Source organism: Sinocyclocheilus rhinocerous, unplaced genomic scaffold (genome assembly GCF_001515625.1).
Source record: "Sinocyclocheilus rhinocerous isolate Xijiao unplaced genomic scaffold, SAMN03320098_v1.1 scaffold4326, whole genome shotgun sequence".
In the NCBI taxonomy this organism is placed as follows: Eukaryota; Metazoa; Chordata; class Actinopteri; order Cypriniformes; family Cyprinidae; genus Sinocyclocheilus; species Sinocyclocheilus rhinocerous.
The window spans coordinates 10,367-29,740 of NW_015623495.1; the positions used below are offsets into that span (position 1 = coordinate 10,367).

General features: G+C 35.1%; 1 protein-coding gene across 1 annotated transcript; it reads left to right on the plus strand.

Annotated features, from left to right (window-relative positions):
• Positions 1-410: 410 nt before the first annotated feature.
• On the plus strand, positions 411-17,832 carry LOC107755530 (uncharacterized). Its single transcript, XM_016572407.1, has 11 exons — positions 411-435; positions 9,090-9,205; positions 11,597-11,689; positions 11,795-11,935; positions 12,034-12,177; positions 13,773-14,021; positions 14,462-14,830; positions 16,406-16,657; positions 16,746-16,852; positions 16,977-17,023; positions 17,492-17,832. Exons 3-11 carry the CDS (start codon positions 11,635-11,637, stop codon positions 17,526-17,528), a joined length of 1,401 nt encoding a protein of 466 aa, XP_016427893.1. The 5' UTR covers positions 411-435; positions 9,090-9,205; positions 11,597-11,634; the 3' UTR covers positions 17,529-17,832.
• Positions 17,833-19,374: the final 1,542 nt, after the last annotated feature.

Below are 19,374 nucleotides of genomic sequence, written 5' to 3' on the forward strand. Positions count from 1 at the left end.
CCTTATTTACCCCTAAATAGTACATATTACTACCTTAAATGTAAATATTAGTACTTTAAAAGTACATATTAGTAACTGAAGTGTACATATTAATATCTTTTGAAAGGGTACTGTTTTGTACCTTTTTTGGGTGTAGGATAACATAACGCACTATTTAGAAAAACAAAGAGAAAGGAGCTTTAAGAAAGGCTATCTGATGCAGACGGAGGGCCGTTGGTGAGATAAATGATGTGTGACACTGAAATGGGGTAAATCGTGCTGAAGAGTAGTACTGAAGTAAAACCAAAGGCATGTTACCACAGACACATGAGCGTAGAGCTGCGCAAATCACGTTGCAGTTTCCTGTCCTGTGTGTATGACAAGAGTGTGTTTGGAAGAAAATGTCAGTGTAGCTCTGAGACCCTGAACAGAACACACACGCATCTCATCACAACTGTAAGTATTGTTCTGTTACTATGACAAACACAAACCATGCTGCTTTTGGTTATTGGCCAGTCTGCATGTCTGCCATGTGTTTTCTCATATAAAAAGCCAAAAGTATTTTGTCTTCAGCTAAATGTCTGACACGAATGATGAACTATAAAATATTCCAAATAAAATGACAGTGGTGGAGATGAGTTTGTTAGTTAATGATATTCACAAGCAGCTTGTTTTGATCATTACAATCATATGGTCCCATATACTGTTTTAATTGTAGCGTGAAGTTTTGCTCAAACGTTTCGGATGCCGATCTTACGTTTCTGGTGTGCTGTTTGTAGTAATCATGTTATTGAATGATCAAATGTTCAATAATCATAGCATGAATAACCATTCGAAGAGAATTTTCAGGTGTACTGTTATTTACATACAAATATTTGAGGTTGTTTTTCAGATATTTTATCGCAAAATTATATGCTTTGAGTAATGCTTTTGTGTTTGGTAATGAGTGTTTGTAGATTACATCTTATTACTCTTATTACTGTAGCCATGAAACATTTGAAAGTTTTAGCCTTCATAATGCAGAATAGAATATTAACAAATATCAGGTGTTTTATTATCGTGTTTAAGTCTATCTGTTCTGTAGGCCAAGGCCTCAGTATGACCGTTAATTGAATTTTCTAAATTATTTGTTGTTGACAAGGTAGACTCTTGTAAACTGGATGAAGATTAAGTCAAAAATATTGCTAAGTATTGTTCAATTTTAGTGTTTTGTAGTTTGGTGCTATAAGCTGAATGTTTTTGAAGTTTCAACAGTTTTGTGATATGTTAAATGTTCACACAGTTACAGTGAATCAGTCAAATTGGATACCTTTTCTATTTGCCTTTTTGTATTTATGGCATTTAATTGAATTCATATTAGGTCACTGAGATAGATATAAAAGTAAAAAATGTGTACATTTAAGTAACGTAAACAAGTAGCAAATTTTCTAAACCTACATAAAACATAATTCACAAAATTAGACAATTTTTACATTTATACTGAAAAAAGTATTTTCATGTTTAAGTCACTGGTATATATCGCATATGAATATATTGGTTCAAAAATTTGCAGGATCCGGAATGTCGATCTTTCCTTATTATTAGTTTGATAGACTAACAAAAACTGAGGACAGCTTTTTCACTTAACAGCGATGAATTTATTTTAACAGACAACATCCTCATCCTCCACCAAGTTTTACTAATGAAAATCAATCCACATTAATTGCAGTTTATCCATTTTTTTTCTATCCAGTGCCCTCAAAAGTCAGACTTAAAAACTCATGTCATTGCATTAGATATAATATCAAATACAATATTAAAAATATCAAAGCAAGTGCGAACAAAATGCTGCTAGAACTTTGCTCTTTAACTATCTCTTCTGATTTATGCATGACATTGTGTTAGTAACGGCAAGGTCATAGGTTTGATTCCTAGGAGAACCTGATCAAATGCAACCGAATGCAATACAAGTTGATTTGGATGTCAAATGCATACACTAAAAACTGGCTTTAAGATGTTGTTTAGTGGCTGTATGAATTTCACCTTAAGGTTACACAGGTGTCTTAACAGATGAATCCACAGGTGTAGCTCATCACATTAACTCATCTGACAACCCAAAAGTATCTAAATACTTCTAGTCTTCATTTGAACAGTAAATCTATTGTATTATTATTTAATATAACTCATCAAATAGTTTGCTTGAAAATTGTCCTATTGAAAAAACAACAATGCCAATTAAATGTGATATTTTGTTATCTAATGCAATGATTTTCATATGTTTATGTGTGGCTTAGGTGTCCAAATACATTCTGAGGCTGCTTTATGAAAAATAAAAACGGATGCCCGATTTTAAAAAAACAACTGTGCGTCTTCGTCAGACATTACCGTCTTCTGTTGAAGATCTGGTTTTGTTCTCATTTCATAACAAATAAAACATGGAAGAGATGTAGGTCTGCTATCCCTCGCAACCACATTCATAAAAAAAATTTTTTTCAGGGGTTCATCTTTGTAACACATTGCATCCCTCATGTGAATAAAACTTGTGAAAATCTGCAAGCATGTCGAAGATGTCACATAGGCATTCTATTTGTCAGGATATACTATTGGACTCGCAAATGTCTGGGTATGGTTATCTTCTATGCTTTCTATGACATGCTAATTTTATTCTGAAAATATCATTATCATTCCAGCATGACTAACTTTACAGAAGTCTACTGACCTTAAGAAACAAAACAACTGTGTTTTGAACATGTAGTGGAGACAACTAAACTGTAGAAGCTTTATTACATTTTTGTCTCGTTCTGTCATGGCATGAAAAAATCAATTTACATGCAAATCATCAAAAACATCTTCCCAAAATTCAACCCATCAAGAGCACTTTTGACCTCAGTTAACGCTGCACAGTGAAATCACTGACATATATTTTTAATAATCACCACTTTATTTTAAGGTGACACTGTTACAATGTAATTACACAAGCAAGTATTGAATAATACTAATTAACTATACTTACTATATAGGGTTAGGGTTGGGGTTTGGTTTAGGGTTAGTTGCGTGTAATTATGCATCATTTACTTTTATTACTATACATGTAACAAGGTTAATAACATTACCTTAAAATAAAGTGTTACCTCATCTTATGTTTTTAGTTATTGTAGATACAGCAGTATTAATGATGACAGTGTAAAACAACAGATTAAAAGAGTGGATTTGGTCTCTGGCCGTTTGCTGTCTAATGCAGCGGCCTGTAGTTGCGGAACGGCTCTTGTTCAGTGATAGAAACATTTGTAGCACAGACACAAAATGCTTCTAGATACAAACTGAGATAATGAAAAAAAAATTGGCCAAAATGATTAAATGAGCACAATCATAAAATGTAATATCAGCTGTTTGCACACAACTTGCGTATATCAAATGCCTTACAATGGGTAATTTAATGTATTATGCACGAGACATACACAGCTTCAGTTTCTCAGGCAAGGATTTGCTTGGCCGTTGTCGAGATCTTTTGTTATCATGCTTTTCTGCCTATCTGGCCAATAACATAATATTGTGCTCAATATAATACATTACGTTTAAGATTATCCGTATAGCACAGAAACAGAAAGTACAGTATGTTGTTTATCAGTTAAAAAAAACTTTGAATGCAATAAGCCATTAGCCAAATACATACATACATATATACATACACAAAGTTAAATTTTGTGCATACATGCATTTACCTCATGCGTTTGAATGACGTACATATGCAATATGACATACACGTATAATAATCTTTAATATAGAGGCACTACTGCATTAACGTTCCAGTCATTAGATGTTTATACTGAAAATTGAAGGAATCCATGTGAATCAGTTGGACAAACTATGTGGAACAAGCCGTTAACTCCACAAGAGTGTAACATGTTTAGAGTATTTATTTCATTAAAATGTACAGAACTTTGAATTAATACCTTCTCATTACGTTGTTTCAGTAGCTGAAAATGTAATTATTTTGTGTTATCAATATAATGAAAGTCATGATTGATTGACAATATTTTATGTACTCTTAAATAAAGGCACGGGACAACAACATGATCTCTTGATCTTCTGAGAATTCATTCTGGCAAAAAACCTCCTCCCCTGACTGTAAATAATGAAAAATAAGCCAGTAATAGTCTTGAAATCATTAAGTCAAGAGAATAAGATATAAACAGCAAACCAAGTGAGAAAATTAAGAGCAAAATGTAGTGCATTGTCAAGCACAGAACACGTGTTTCACAGATTCTGCATCGCTGAATGTGGAATTGAAATAAAACATATTGTAAATGTGTTTTAATAGTCAAGAAAACAGGTGGTTTTCGGGTGATTCAGTGTTACATCACAATGGGCCAAAAATTAAAAAAAAGGGACCCCCTTTATTTTTATTGCTGCAGTACTTGACAATGATTGTGAAATGGTGACTTTAACAAGTCTGAAAATAGAGTGCATCTGTGATTGATTTTAGTGTTTGTGTGCTGCTGTTATGAAGGAGGGAGTGATTTTCATAATGAGAGCAGGATTCCCTCTTTCACAAAGTGTGTCATACAGACATTTTTCTCTATTTCTCATCCTCTCACTTCAGCTTTGTCCCACACACATACCACACATTTGGTGAGAGGGTTTTCCTACCTGACCCTTAGTTTTATTATGGAACAGAAAAGGCCATTCATTAGAAAGAAATCAGCAAATGTGGCTTTATGCATGACTGCTGTCAATGGATGAGGCATTCAACAAGTCCTAGTTAGTACGTTTTCGAAAATTATATATTCTTTTGAAAGTTATATTAAGTAATATTTTTAAACTCCTCTCAGTTTGTCACACTCAGGATGTCTAGTGATTTGTTCAACTCAAAATATAAACAACCATCATCATATCCAAATGTGAATTGCAAAAAAACTAAACTAAAATTCATTCAGAGGAACAAACTCCACGTGAAAATGAGATCACATAAATATAGGAAATTACACTTCACTGCAGATGACAGATTCCTGAAAATGAGTATGACCCTTTTTATAAGCATTTCTGTGACAATACATCAATAAATAAGGGCAGATTTCAGCAGAAAAAACACAACGTGCCAGAAATACAATGACGTGAACATAATTACGCAATGGAACAGAATCACCATCTGTACCATGAGGTTTCGAAATTTGCCGTCTAAAATATGATCTAATCTTCTGTACATTAAGCTAAAAATACACATTTTCGTAAGCATCAGACTAAATGTCAGTAATCTCTCTTTCTCTTAACATCTCTTTCCACTGACATTTAGCCGTGCTTGCATTTCAAACCTACAGGACTTCATTAAATGGAGGAGGTTTGTAACTGAAAACTCAAGAATGAAAGAGACAAATGCAATTTGTCTTCCTATGTAATTTCCACTCACTTTTCCAAAACACTTAGTTCACCATGTGAAACTCTTACTCTAGAAAACCAAAAGCAATGGCGTCCATCTTAGCCCTCTTCAGCGTTCTGCACGCCTCAGACCTCTTCAACATTTCCTACGGCCCACAGTCTAAGCAGATGTGTGTGTGTGAATCATTGAACGTTTCTGAGGATTCTGATCTGTTAGAGGGATCCCCTCTGGGTCACGTAACCATAGCGAACCTCTCACAATATATGCGTACAGTTCTCGCAATTTTAGCAGACCAGACGAAGACTGTAGATAAAATGAGAGCAAAGAAGAAAACTGCAGATTATTCTCCCCAAAAATACCTTGACACAAGTTATGTGTGGGAGACGAAAACAATATCAGTCCTCGGTTCTTCAGACGAGTACACACAGAAATGACTTGCTGAAGGGGAAACACGTAACGAAAACCTGTATGGGACATATTGAAATAAATCGCCCACTTTTCCTGCTTGCTTTCTTTCTCTCTTTCAGTAATGATTATGTTGGTGTCTCAACACCTTTTCAGTCTATGTGAGTAATGAGGGATCCCTCTAAAATGGGTCTTTCCTTTCAGCTCTGAGAGAAAAAGGATAAATACTTAGATAGATAGACAGATAGATGTTAATGGTGATATAAAGAACTGTGTGAAGCTAAAGGTATTTTTTGAAGAAGACGAACAGAGCACGGCAGGAAGAGAGAGAATGGCAGAGGGGTGAAACCTCAGACACAGATGTGAGGCAGGCAACGTGTTTGTTTCAACCTTCATGTGGTTCCCCTTAGCAAACCACTCCTGTCCTACAGCTCTGAAATATGCTCTAGAGTACCTGTCGCTCTCTCGCGTTTTTCTTTAATGTAGTTATTCTTCTACAGCAGGATGCTTTATTCAACCTTAAATCTGTTACAGTTTTACATACTGATGGCATTGGAGAATCCACAAAGAACTTTTTTGGGGTCTTAACAAAACCAGGCAAAATCAATGAGCTGGTGCTTAGACCTGAAGAACTCATAATGTGAGATGATGAGTTTCTGCATTTCCAAAGAATTTAGCCCCCCCACAAAATAAATAAATAAAATGGTTGGTGACATATTGAAATAAATCGCCCACTTTTCCTGCTTGCTTTCTTTCTCTCTTTCAGTAATGATTATGTTGGTGTCTCAACACCTTTTCAGTCTATGTGAGTAATGAGGGATCCCTCTAAAATGGGTCTTTCCTTTCAGCTCTGAGAGAAAAAGGATAAATACTTAGATAGATAGACAGATAGATGTTAATGGTGATATAAAGAACTGTGTGAAGCTAAAGGTATTTTTTGAAGAAGACGAACAGAGCACGGCAGGAAGAGAGAGAATGGCAGAGGGGTGAAACCTCAGACACAGATGTGAGGCAGGCAACGTGTTTGTTTCAACCTTCATGTGGTTCCCCTTAGCAAACCACTCCTGTCCTACAGCTCTGAAATATGCTCTAGAGTACCTGTCGCTCTCTCGCGTTTTTCTTTAATGTAGTTATTCTTCTACAGCAGGATGCTTTATTCAACCTTAAATCTGTTACAGTTTTACATACTGATGGCATTGGAGAATCCACAAAGAACTTTTTTGGGGTCTTAACAAAACCAGGCAAAATCAATGAGCTGGTGCTTAGACCTGAAGAACTCATAATGTGAGATGATGAGTTTCTGCATTTCCAAAGAATTTAGCCCCCCCACAAAATAAATAAATAAAATGGTTGGTTCTTGTTAAGAATGGCGTTCTTTGCCGAACACAATATGCTGCAAAGAATGACTGAAGTATCTTCATTTTTAAGAGTGCAGCTTGTTTAGATAAGTGTGTATTAAGACTTGTGCATTGCTTATGGGCTCCTAAATCCTCTGTAACGCAAATTTAACACAACAACCAGAATAAGACTTATAAGTCAATAAATGTACACTTAAGAGGCATTTGATTTGTTGAGTGGCAAATAATAAATGTAAACAGTGAGCAGCACTAAAGAGAAGTACTGTGCAGAAAGATGCTGACTTGACTCGAAACTAAAACAGAACAACCATAAGAATTTTTCTCCAATGCCTTCAGAAAACAAAAACAAAAAAACATAGTTCTCTTTTACTAAAAACCACTTGGTTGACCATTGTATTCCATAAGCTTTCATTTCAGTATTTGTTTCATTTGTTTTCCTCTATGGAACCGCATTGGTTAAAATCAGTTCATCTTATAGCAGAAGTGATACATTACAGAGAAACCTTCTTTCAGGTTTAAAAAAAACAGGCAAGTTAACCTATTGGATTTGTCCATTTTTAGAGGAAGTTGAGTTGTGATAATTTACTGCATTTTAATAATATCAGAAACAGCAATCTTCAGTTTGCAGATCTATATTTGGAAATGCATTTAAATCAGCATTTGCCTCATAATTGCATATTACATAAGTATGCATTAAATGATAATAATTGGATTCAAAGAATTTACACTCAACAAGATCACGAGTCGCATTTGCACTTTCATATCTTTTTCAAATACTGTTCCTCTTTTCTGTTTTTCAGGCATTTTTTAAATGCTCGGAAAAATAACAGATTGAGAAAATCTTTCTTGCAATTTACAGTACTGGACATCTTTGAATTTTATTGAAATTCTCTGTTAAATCAAATTTATCTGTGGACATACAGTCATCCGTTTTAAAGTCTGATGTGGGGTTATATGCTGATTTAGCACACTGAGGTCGTTTGTAAAGGTTACAAAGATTCACGTTCTTATACAAATTGCAATGAATTATCTGTTCATAGTGCAGGCGTTATATGTTGTAACATTCCACCCATATTTGCTCAAGACATATACGCACTCGGGGATTCAGATGAAGGTTGATAATAGAATGAAGCATCTCTTTGGATCTCTTTAAACAAATAATAGATTTTAAAAATGCATAATTGTAAGGACAATAGAATAACTCAAAAAAAAAAAACAGGAATAAAAAGAAATGTTTTAGAGTTTATTCTGTTGGACTCGGAGGGTCAGCACTGATTAAGAAGTTTATTCTAAATAAAAAAGTGTTTTTAAATGGAGTAGATTAGATTATTAAAAATGATCAATAGCTTCGTAGCAATGCTCATGGTTACTAGGACACTGATATTTTAAAAAAGTATATAGACAAGATAAAGTCAGTTATACAATAATGTGGCAAACAAACAATGAAAAAAAAAGAAAAAGAAAAAAATAAACCCCCGGACAAGCTTAACAAAAAATTACACAAAAACTAGCAGTTCAAAATAAAGTAAAATAAACAATGTTTCAGAGAACACGTTGTTCTTTACATGATAATCAAATACATCCGTTACGTACTACAGCCCAGAAAAACCTACTCAGAAAAAAACTTTTTTTGAGCGTAACACAGCGATGTCTAATTTTTAAAATTGATTATAGGAAAACATTCCAGTTTTATTCATTAATTTTATTTAATGATTGTCATTGAAACTTTTCCCACATGGATCTGACTGTAAAATTCTCTGTTATTATACATTTATTATGAATTTTTATATTGGTCTAACAATAATGTTTTGGAGGGAGAAATAATGTGGTTAGAAAAAATAATTATAATAAACATTTACAAGTGACAACTCGTTTGACAACTCAAGATATTCAGTGGAAATATGTATAGCCAATTTTATTTTTATTTTTTAGAAATCTACTTAATTCAACAGCCTCATGTCAATAACCGGACGTCTTCTTTTACCTCTCAGGCCAATCAGACTGAGGGGAGGCGTCAACAGAATTTAAATATAAATATTTTGGCCTGTAAGTGAACACATCCGCTGCACAACTTTGAAGAGGAACGATAAAGAATTTTGCTCATAAGGTGAGTATATTTATCTACACATGGCAACTTTAATTACTTTTTATTATGGAGGATTTCATTTAATCTGTTTTTATGTCTTCACAAGATCAGAATAGGGATATTGTAGCATACAGAATATATTGTACATTGCTGAAAACTTGTTTCATGTTAAAGTTTCAAACAGAAACTTGAATACCTTCCAATACACAATATATAACATTAGACATCAAATGTACGGGATGTAAAACAAAGTATATTCAGTGCAAGCGATGCTGAGGGTAGCTGTGAAAATGATCAGAAGGATTGTCTTCAGCTCTGTTATAACATGAACAATTAATCACATACGGGACATTAGAACATGAATGTTTCTATTTCCACTGTGTTTAGTTTTAACTAAACTTTAAAATAGCTTGGAATTTCATCAGAATAATTTCTCTTAATCTCTAAGATTCATAAAAAAAAACAAAAAAAACCAGACATGAATGAAAATGAACATGCTTAATCTATCAAGTCCATTAGTTTGTTTTTTCTAAAAGTTTTGCAGGCATTTAGAAATTGAAGTTCTTGGTTTTACTAATGTTCCCCTCCCTTCTCCTCCATGTCTGTGCGTCTGTTTGCTGTTTAACCTGCATCCTGACCACAGCCCTGATCATCTGTCTTTCTGGGTTACTTGTTCAGGTGCAGTCTCTGGCTGTCTTTATCTCTACATCTATCGTTGCGTTTCTTTGTGTGCATCTCCTTCCTCTGTTTCTGTTTCTCATTCTTCACAAACTTTTCTCTCATTTCTAACACATTTCTGTGCTCCACTGGAGACTTAAAACTCACAAGGTTACAATTTAGATATTTGTGTAATAGATGGCAGCAAAATCAAGGCAATTCTGAATTAATTCTGAATCAGAGCAATAAAAATATTTAGATCTTACATACAAATGGTTGAAATTATTATAATTGTATGTCTCAACTAATGGTTTTACATTTATTTTTATTGATTTAGCGGCTTACATTCACGGGATGCAACCACTGGTCATTGGGTGATACTGATTCTATTTAGCCGTTGATAACGTGTCTGCAAATCTGTTTTTGAAAATGGCACTTTTTCATACTGAAATTCACCATTTTAAATTCAGCCAAATCATAGACGCATAAATAGCCTGTACCACGAGGCCAACGTGAATATTTAGTACCACACTCTGCATGAAAATGTATACTCCCTATGGCTAATTACGCATTATTGTGGATTTTATGTTGTTGGATTTTTAGAACTTTTAATAAAAATTTTACTAGCCTGAACAGAAAGTCACAAACTGTTCTACGAAGCATACTTTTGCGTACTATATTGCTGCAAATTATGCTGCAGAAGTTGTATTTACTAAACATACTTAGCCTACTATAAAAAAAACACATTTGTCACAAGAAAGAGCTATGTTATTTATCAATAATATGCGTGTAGCACAGCATAGCTAGATCTTGTTTTATTTTATATAGAAATTCAATGATTCATTCTACAAATCTTGAGACACTTTTTTTTTTTGGTGGTTCTCAGTGGTGAACAGGCAAAAGTAAAAAAAATTATACAAAATAATTTTAAGACTAAAATCACTAAATATTAAAGTTGGAAATGGAACAATATATTTGCCTGTATATGATTATTTCTAAGGATTTTCTTAAATGTGCATTTAAGTTTGAGCATCATTTACATTTATTCATTTGTCAGACAATTTATCCTAAGCGACTTTCGTTGCATTTAAGTATATTTTTACATTTCATGCATTTCTTGGTAATCAAACCCAAGACCTTGGTGTTACTAGTTTAGGAATCAAAAGGGTTTACAGAGCGTAACAAATAAATTAGGTGTCTGCATTTTTCTAGTGTGAAGTGTCAATCTCTTCAAAAGGAGTAAAAAGAAAGATTTGTGTGAATCACATGCACAAAAAGAGAAAAAAAGCAAGATCAGATATAATAGGCATATCACACACCGCACTCCAAGCTCAGTGACACCACCAGCAGTGCCATGTGGTGTTCTTTTTTCTGTGTGTAAGCGTGGAGAGATCCGCCTTTCGTGGAACAAGGGAGGAAGAGAGGGGGTGATATGGAGGAGGAGGAGGTGAAGAGGTGAAAACGAGAGGGATAAGAATCTACTCCCTGTACAATCTCAGCCCACCACAGACACACCTCTAGCTGTCTTTTTCTCACCGTCTTTCTAGCTGTTGTTCTTTCATGTTTCTACACTGGCACTCGTCTACCTTTATGTCTGTAACCCGTAGCCCACCACAAAGTTTCCGTCTCCCCCTCACTATCCGGCACTCTTACGGTTTCTCTCAATCAAAAAAAATCTGAGCCCACCACAAGCCCCTTCCTTCCTCTGTATTTTTATGCTCTTGGTGACAAATTTTCTATGGCTATGGTTCACAGATCCCCTCCATCCTTTCTGGTTCTGCTCTGAGGACAGAATGATGTTGTGCTGGATACTAATATCACTGTTTGTTGGATTTCTTAAAGCACAAGGTCAGTGGCAATCTTAATAGTTGTTATATGCTGAAAAGTGTAAAATGCAGCCTGAATAAGAATTCTTTTCTGTCCAATATGTTCTTCTATCATTACAAAACCCAGAAGTAATTTACGCACAGATAGGAGGGACTGTTACCCTACCTAGAGAGAACATAGAAGCAGGAAATGCTTATGTGAACTGGTACCGCGGGAACGACGAATTCATAACTATCAGCAGGAATCCTCAGGGTGGAATCCAAAGGGGTGAGATGCATGATTTTGAGTTTATGCATTTTCACTCTACAGTAATAATCAGGCTATCATGTTTAATATAACTGCACATGTATGTTGGTCTTTTGTAGGTAAAGAAACGAAGACACACGCCGATCTGTTGCCAGATTTCTCTCTTAAAATCTCACCAGTACAGGAATCAGATTTTGAAATTTGGCGCTGTGAACAATATGTATTATTAAAAAAGTTTGAAAAGACCTACAAACTGTACCATGGTAAGAGAGACAGTGTGTACAGAGATTGTGTGTGTGTGTGTGTGTGTGTGTGCGAGAAACTACAAGTAGATAATTTTTTAGTCACATCATTACTTAAAGGGACAGATCACCCAAAAATATGTCACCCTCATGTCGCTCTTTCTTCTGTGGAGCACAAAAGAATATATTTTGAAGAATGTTTTGAACTGTTTTTGTCCATACAGTGAAAGTCACTGGGGTCCAGAAACAGCATTGGACCATATCGTATTGGCAAAAAAAAAAAAAAAAAAAAAAAAAAAATATCCATACAAATGTTGTTTTATTTTGCTGAAAATACACCCAAGCGACTTAAGACGCAGTTTTGTGGTCCAGGGTCACAAATAGTCTGTCTGCTTACATTCAAGCCTTCTCTCTAATATTCGGTATTTACCGCAGAATCACTTGGTATAAAGTTTAGATAAGCAAAACTGGTTACAAAATTAAATTAAAAACAAAAACATGTCACATTCATTTTGTCAGAATGAGTATGATTTTAACTAATGTCACGGATTGGATAGCCGTATATATATATATTTCAAAATATCTTTTGTGTTCAGCAGAAGAAAGTCAGACTAGTTTGAATAAATAACAGATTTTTACTTTTAAGGTGAACTATCCTGTTAAGTGCTATAATTTAAAGGCACAATATGTAAGTTTTCGCCGCTAGAGGGCGCCTATTCAAAACAAACAAAGAAACAAAGGCGTAGTTTGATGATGCTGTGACTGTGTGGAGTTGTCACGGGATCATGGGAAAACAGGGAGTCATGGGAGTTGTGGTCTTCATCCCCACAGCCGATGCAATCCGATGGTACTCGGGCAGAAATCATGTTCATGGATGAGCTAATGATTTATTAACGTAGTAGAATGAAGCAGGGTGAGGCTGAAAGCCGTCGAAGTGAAACGAGGCCGACATGTTGTACTTGGTCAAATCACGTTCACCCACAATGACACTATGGACACGGCCCGTGTCACTAGTTAAAATAGCTTATTTCTCTGGATTTAAACATTCTTCAAAACATTTGGGATAATGTAAGTACACAAGTCAGCAAAATATATAACACTGTTCTAGTAGTTTTTGTATATTTTAATTAAAAAAATCTTGCATATTGTGCCTTTAATTTCCACAAAATTAAGGTGAGAATTAAAATGAGTATTTCTATCAGTTCGTTTTTCAAATATGAGGAAATGACACTACACCTACTGTTGAACTCGATTCAGGATGTGAACACAGAAGTAAACTTCCCCCCTTTGTCATTCGGCTGAACTGCAAAAACAAACAAACAAAAAAAGCATGACAAATTAATCTATTCATTTAAACTACAATCATCTATCTCCATGTTACTCACATCAGACAATGAATTAATTGTGTAATATGTCCACTACAATTATATTAACGTAAATTCTGCACTGCATATTTGGCAGTATGAACAGAATTAAATCAGTTAATCCAGTTACGCACACACACTCTTTGACATTATTGATCATTTGTGGTGTAGGCTATAACTTTCACAGTACATGATAAGATTCCTGTAATGTTGTCGTATTCCACCTTTCAACATTTTTTTCCTCTTTTTCAGTCACTATACCCAAAGTGCCTGCTGTGATGGCTGGCGACTCTCTGTCTCTGGAATGTAAAATGGACTCTAGTCCAGTTAAACCCGAAGTAAGATGGATTCCACCTGAAAACTCAGATTGTAATCTAAGGAATCTTTACGGCGAGAAAATTGAAGTCAAAGGTGTATCTAGATGTCATAGTGGTGTTTGGACATGCAAGTTGGAGTATGGTACGAGGAAAACCGAAGCAACAACAACTGTTTCTGTAATAGGTGAGATTATTGTGTTATTAAACTCTTTCACTCTCTCTTTCCCAATGTATCTATCCATTTACTTGAGTTTGCTCATTCTTAGAGTTGCTTACAAAGCAATAAAGAATATACTGTAGGTCTACAATACACAAAAAAACATACACAATGATTACAGTCAGGATCTATAAGGGGAAGAACGAATGAATGAGAGAGCACTGATAAAACCTTTTTAAATCTCATTTTTTCTTTTTCTTTTTCTTGTAAGGATAACCCTAAATATAAGTATATAATATGCAAATATAATTGCTGCAATTTATATAGACTACTTCATTAAATAATTCAAAATAATTTTGAAAGAAAGAAAGAAAGAAGCCATATAGAACATTTTTGCTTTTTATTATTATTTTCTTTGCACAACAACAACAACAACGTTTCCTTTATTTTTATCCCTTTTCCTCCAGACCTCTCCCGTTCTCCAGATACCATTTATACCTCGTCCTCTAAAGTCAACATTCCTTGTTCTTTGTCTTCTAACATTCCCTGGTCCATCTTGAAAGAAACTGGTCTCAGGGGTGGTAACTGGAGCTTCACTCCTCTCAGCGATCCGAAGTTAACACAATCTCTCCTCAGCCTTAGTTTTGATCCGGTGGTCAGATGGAACGACACGCAGCACTCAGACGGTACTGTCAAGGACAAGGGAAGAGAGTTGAAAGACCAGGATCTGTCGATTAATCTGCCTGTATCAGAGAACATAAGGGGGGTTTACACATGTGATCTGATATTTAGCACCAAGACCCTCAGCAGAAAAGTCCAGGTGGAGGTTCTGAAGGGTAAGTGAAATGACAAATCTTAGGGGTCTAGTAACTAATGAACTAACTACTAACTTGTTTACTTTCAGTCAGTAGTGTGACAGAACTATAATAATGTAGTTTTCACAATAATGAGCTACGTTTTCCAACAAGTACCCTACAAAATGAAACATTGCTGTTTGTTACTTTGTTACTCATGCTGTGCTTTTGCTTCCCAAACAAGCGATATTCACCAAACGGACTTTCTTGTCATTGCAGTCATGAATATTTACTTATATAAATAACCATGTGATGCAAACTGTATCATGTAAATTAACAGATAAAAACAACCCATTCTCATAAAAATACGTACCTCTGCGTACATTTCTGCAACACCGTTTTTACGTACCTTACTGCACGTTTCGCCGCAGTTTCAAAGAGAAATGTCCACTGAGTGGCGCTAAAACACGGGTTCAATACGTCAACCCTGGCACGTTTTTATTACGTTGATATAGGTAACGTTAGGCCTACGTATTGCTGTGTTTTTATTACGTTTCTTCAGGTACGTATTGCGGCGATTCAGAATTCAAATATCCGGGGACTGACGCTAAAAGTTAATGCTCTATCGTGTTGGAAATATGCCCTACACCAAACCCAACCCTAAACCTACCCGATAGTGTTAACAAATGCAAAACTGATATAAAAACACATTTTTTGATGCAACCGTGCCATTTTAACTTCCTTATATGCAGATTTGAACTGTTTTGTTGAATCGTAGTTACACGGGATTCGAACCGGACCACCTCACTTCTCAAGTACGTCTCCGTACTCCGTAAGCCACCGAACAAACCTATCGTCTTTGAAAACCCATTGATATGAAGCTGGATATGTGCGATGCTAACAATCATCGTGCTAACAATCATCGTGCGCTTGCGCGTGCCTCAAAAGAGGGCTTACAATGACTTACAAAGATACATAACAGCTACAAGTACGTATTTCGCGTCTTGCAAAATTGTGCCCCCAGGTACGTATTTGCCATGAGACCGGGTAGCATAAAAACATATTCAAGTGGTTGACATTTTTGCTTGTTTTTTCTCTTTATAATCAAATATTTTATTGAATGATAGGACAATATTTTTAGATCCTACATGCATTAAAGTGTTGTACTTGTAATCTGTTTAAATTTAACGCCGTTGTCATGACAAATCGAGTCCTTCTTTGAAATTTGGTCTCCATCAAGTGCACTAGAAAAACTAGTAAAAAAAAAAAAAAAGTCCAGTAACAGTCTTGCGAAGATAAAATACCACTAGTATTAGTCTGGTCATATAATCATATATAAAATAAAAAAAGAGATTTTATTAGTCAATTAATACAACTGTTGTCACCTCAGAGATTTATTAAATGTTATTCAAAGTAAAACTTTAAGTGTTCTTTTAAATTATGAGTAACTTGTAGCTTGAAGTTGATTCCCCAACAGTGGAATAAAGGATTACTGTGCATTAACTGTGGCTTGAAACAGAGAGTGTTTATGTTTTTGAGACTTTTCTTACTGCACTTACAATGCAAACATCTCTTGCCTTATTTAATCTAAACTCTCTAAATTTCTCCTTCTATTAGTTTCCTCTTCTGGAGGTTCTCGAGTATATGAAGGCCAAAGTGTGAATCTGACATGCACATTAGGACATCACAATACCTCCGGCCTCGGGGTGAAATGGAATTGCTCGTCTTGCTCCGTTTTTTCCGGTCTCAACCCTCATCCATCTACTTTGTCCATACCTGAAGTGAAAGTGGAGCACAGTGGAAAATGGACGTGTGAACTCTGGAAAGAGGGGAAGAAGCTGACATCTGCTGTGCTATCATTAAAGATTGGTAAGAGAAGTAAAAGACAGAGGGAGAGAGTGATACATGTGCAATAACAAGTGAGTAAAACTTCTGCTGTCAATAAAATGTTTCACAGAGAAAGCTCCAGTGGACATCTGGCTTTGTGTTGCCATCAGCAGTGGAGTCGTGGTCTTCATCTTGCTCCTTGTGATCATCATCAAATGCATTCGCAGACACAGACAGGTTAATGTTCACTATGATACTCAGTGCAGTTTTATCCAGTTCAGCACACTAGGCCATCATTTATAAAGTGTTTTAAAGGTGAAAATCAAATGCCTTATACATTTTCTTTCATTCTTCTTAACAGGTGATGATGTACAGACGACGCAAAACCAAATTCTGCTGCTGCAAAAAGTGAGTTTGCTGGTTGTTAAAGATGCTGCTTTCAAAATAACACATACAGTTGCCCTAAGATTTATTTAGACACTTAAGCCACACTTAAAATGTATGGATACCATTGACACTTGAACTGACATTTATTTTTTAAATATGGCACAAATACACTTGTTTCAGGAATAAAACATTTGACAAAAAGCAGTTTTAAATGATAAATAGATATACTGTTCAATATTTGGACAATTTTCAGTTGCTGTATGACATGTTCATTGTGGTTACTCTGATAGGATAGCTGTTTAACTGACTTGAAATAAGTTGGTTTAAAAAAATTAAATATTTTGCAAATATCACATTTTGCTTACTAATGAAATGTAATCCCATTTACATACAATAGTGTCCAAATACATTTTGTAGTTACTGAATATATGATTATATGAAGATAAATCATCCTTAAAATCATATATATATTTTTTTTATCTGTCTCAGTCCCCAGCAGAATCAAATGGGATTCTACAAGACGTGAGGATCTTCTGCTTTTCATTTTTATAATCATATTAATGTACAGTTGCCTAAACAAATCCTCCTGTGCCAGAACTCATGGTCTTCATTGTGCAGATGATGCTGGAATTTTTTTAATTATTTTGTCAAATACTCTCATAGACACTTTATATACTTGAACATGCTTGATCACAAGCTATGTTATATGCAACTCAAACAATATGCTGTATCTCTTTTGGTGTATATAACATGATATAATTTGTTTGGAAGATAAATGTGCAAAAAATTTGTTATTTCCTATAACATAGTACAATACAAAATAAAATGTTGCTATTGTAATCTAGGCACAGTGAAATTATTTGTATATTTTTTATTACAATTGCCCAAAGTGCCTCTTTACAGTGGGTACGGAAAGTATTCAGACCCCCTTAAATTTTTCACTCTTTGTTATATTGCAGCCATTTGCTAAAATCATTTAAGTTAATTTTTTTTCCTCATTAATGTACACACAGCATTTTCATCCACTCCTGCTTTACTTACCTCCTTATCTTTTGACTGCTCTTTTACATTTGTAAATTAACTTTTTTTGTATTTGAGAAAGAAAGCAACTAAAAATATTGATAAAGTAAAATCAAAAATACTTGATGAAACAAAACTGTATGATCATTCTCACTCCAAAATGTCATTTAAACCACTAATACAAAGCTTGTTCTCATTTGAGCCACTACTGTCTGCAGTCTCATCTTGTTTAATCATGTAGTAGCTACATAAACACTTAAAGGCCCGTTCACACCAAGGACGATAACTGATAAAGATATAGTTCTAAAAATCATTCTCTATATTACAGAATAGCAGAGTTCACACCACAGCTATAACGATAAAGGCACAGAGAAACGATATCGTTGGAATCACTTCCAGAACGATTTTTTTTCCCAGCTGATGAATGATTAAAAAAAATTGACAGCCAATCAGAATCCATCCTGCTAGCACGAGCTCGAGAATTTAAAGCGGCGGAGGAGCTTGCGCTTAAAACAGACAGATGATATCGTCCGCTGGTGTGGACGCTAATATAGTTATTTTATAGTTATCGTTCTTGGTGTGAACGGGCCTTTTTGAAGTGTATACAGGATAAATAGATTTTTCTCCACTAGATGGCAGTCATTAAAGGGGTCATATGATGCGATTTAAATTTGTCCTTTCTTTTTGGGGTGTTACAAGCTCTTGGTGCATAAAGAAGATCTGTAAAGTTGCAAAGACTAAAGTCTCAAATCCAAAGAGATATTCTTTATAAAAGTTAAGAGTCAGCCACGCCTACCTAAAACGGCTCGTTCTAACACGCCCCCACATGTCTACGTCACTATCTGGGAAGATTTGCATAACGTCGCCCAAATGTTCACGCAAAGAAAGAAGGCGTAACTTTTATTCTCGCTGTAGTATTGTTGCTGCCGCCGCCTTGTCGTGAAGGCGCTGTGAAAGCGAAACTACTTTGTTGGGCCTTCCAAAAGAGGACGATATCTGCTTCGTCATGCCTGGAGCTGATCCGTGCTGGTCGCTGAGGAAATACATCAACTTAGTGCTGTGGATAGCAGCATCATATGACCCCTTTAAAACGCATATCATTGCTGATGTTTGGAGAGAAATGCTGGAACAACCTGAAACCAAACAGTTAGGCCTATCAGTTATAGAAACTACAGCCTCTCTTATTATGTCAGATATGAGACAAAAATGCATATAATTATTTAGTTGTATTGAATTAATAATATTATCTTTAACTATTCAAAACAAGTATCTACAAAAAGTGGCTCACAATGTAGCCTACTAACTACAATTGTAATACCTTACAGGTCACTGAGCAAAATGTAATCAGCAAT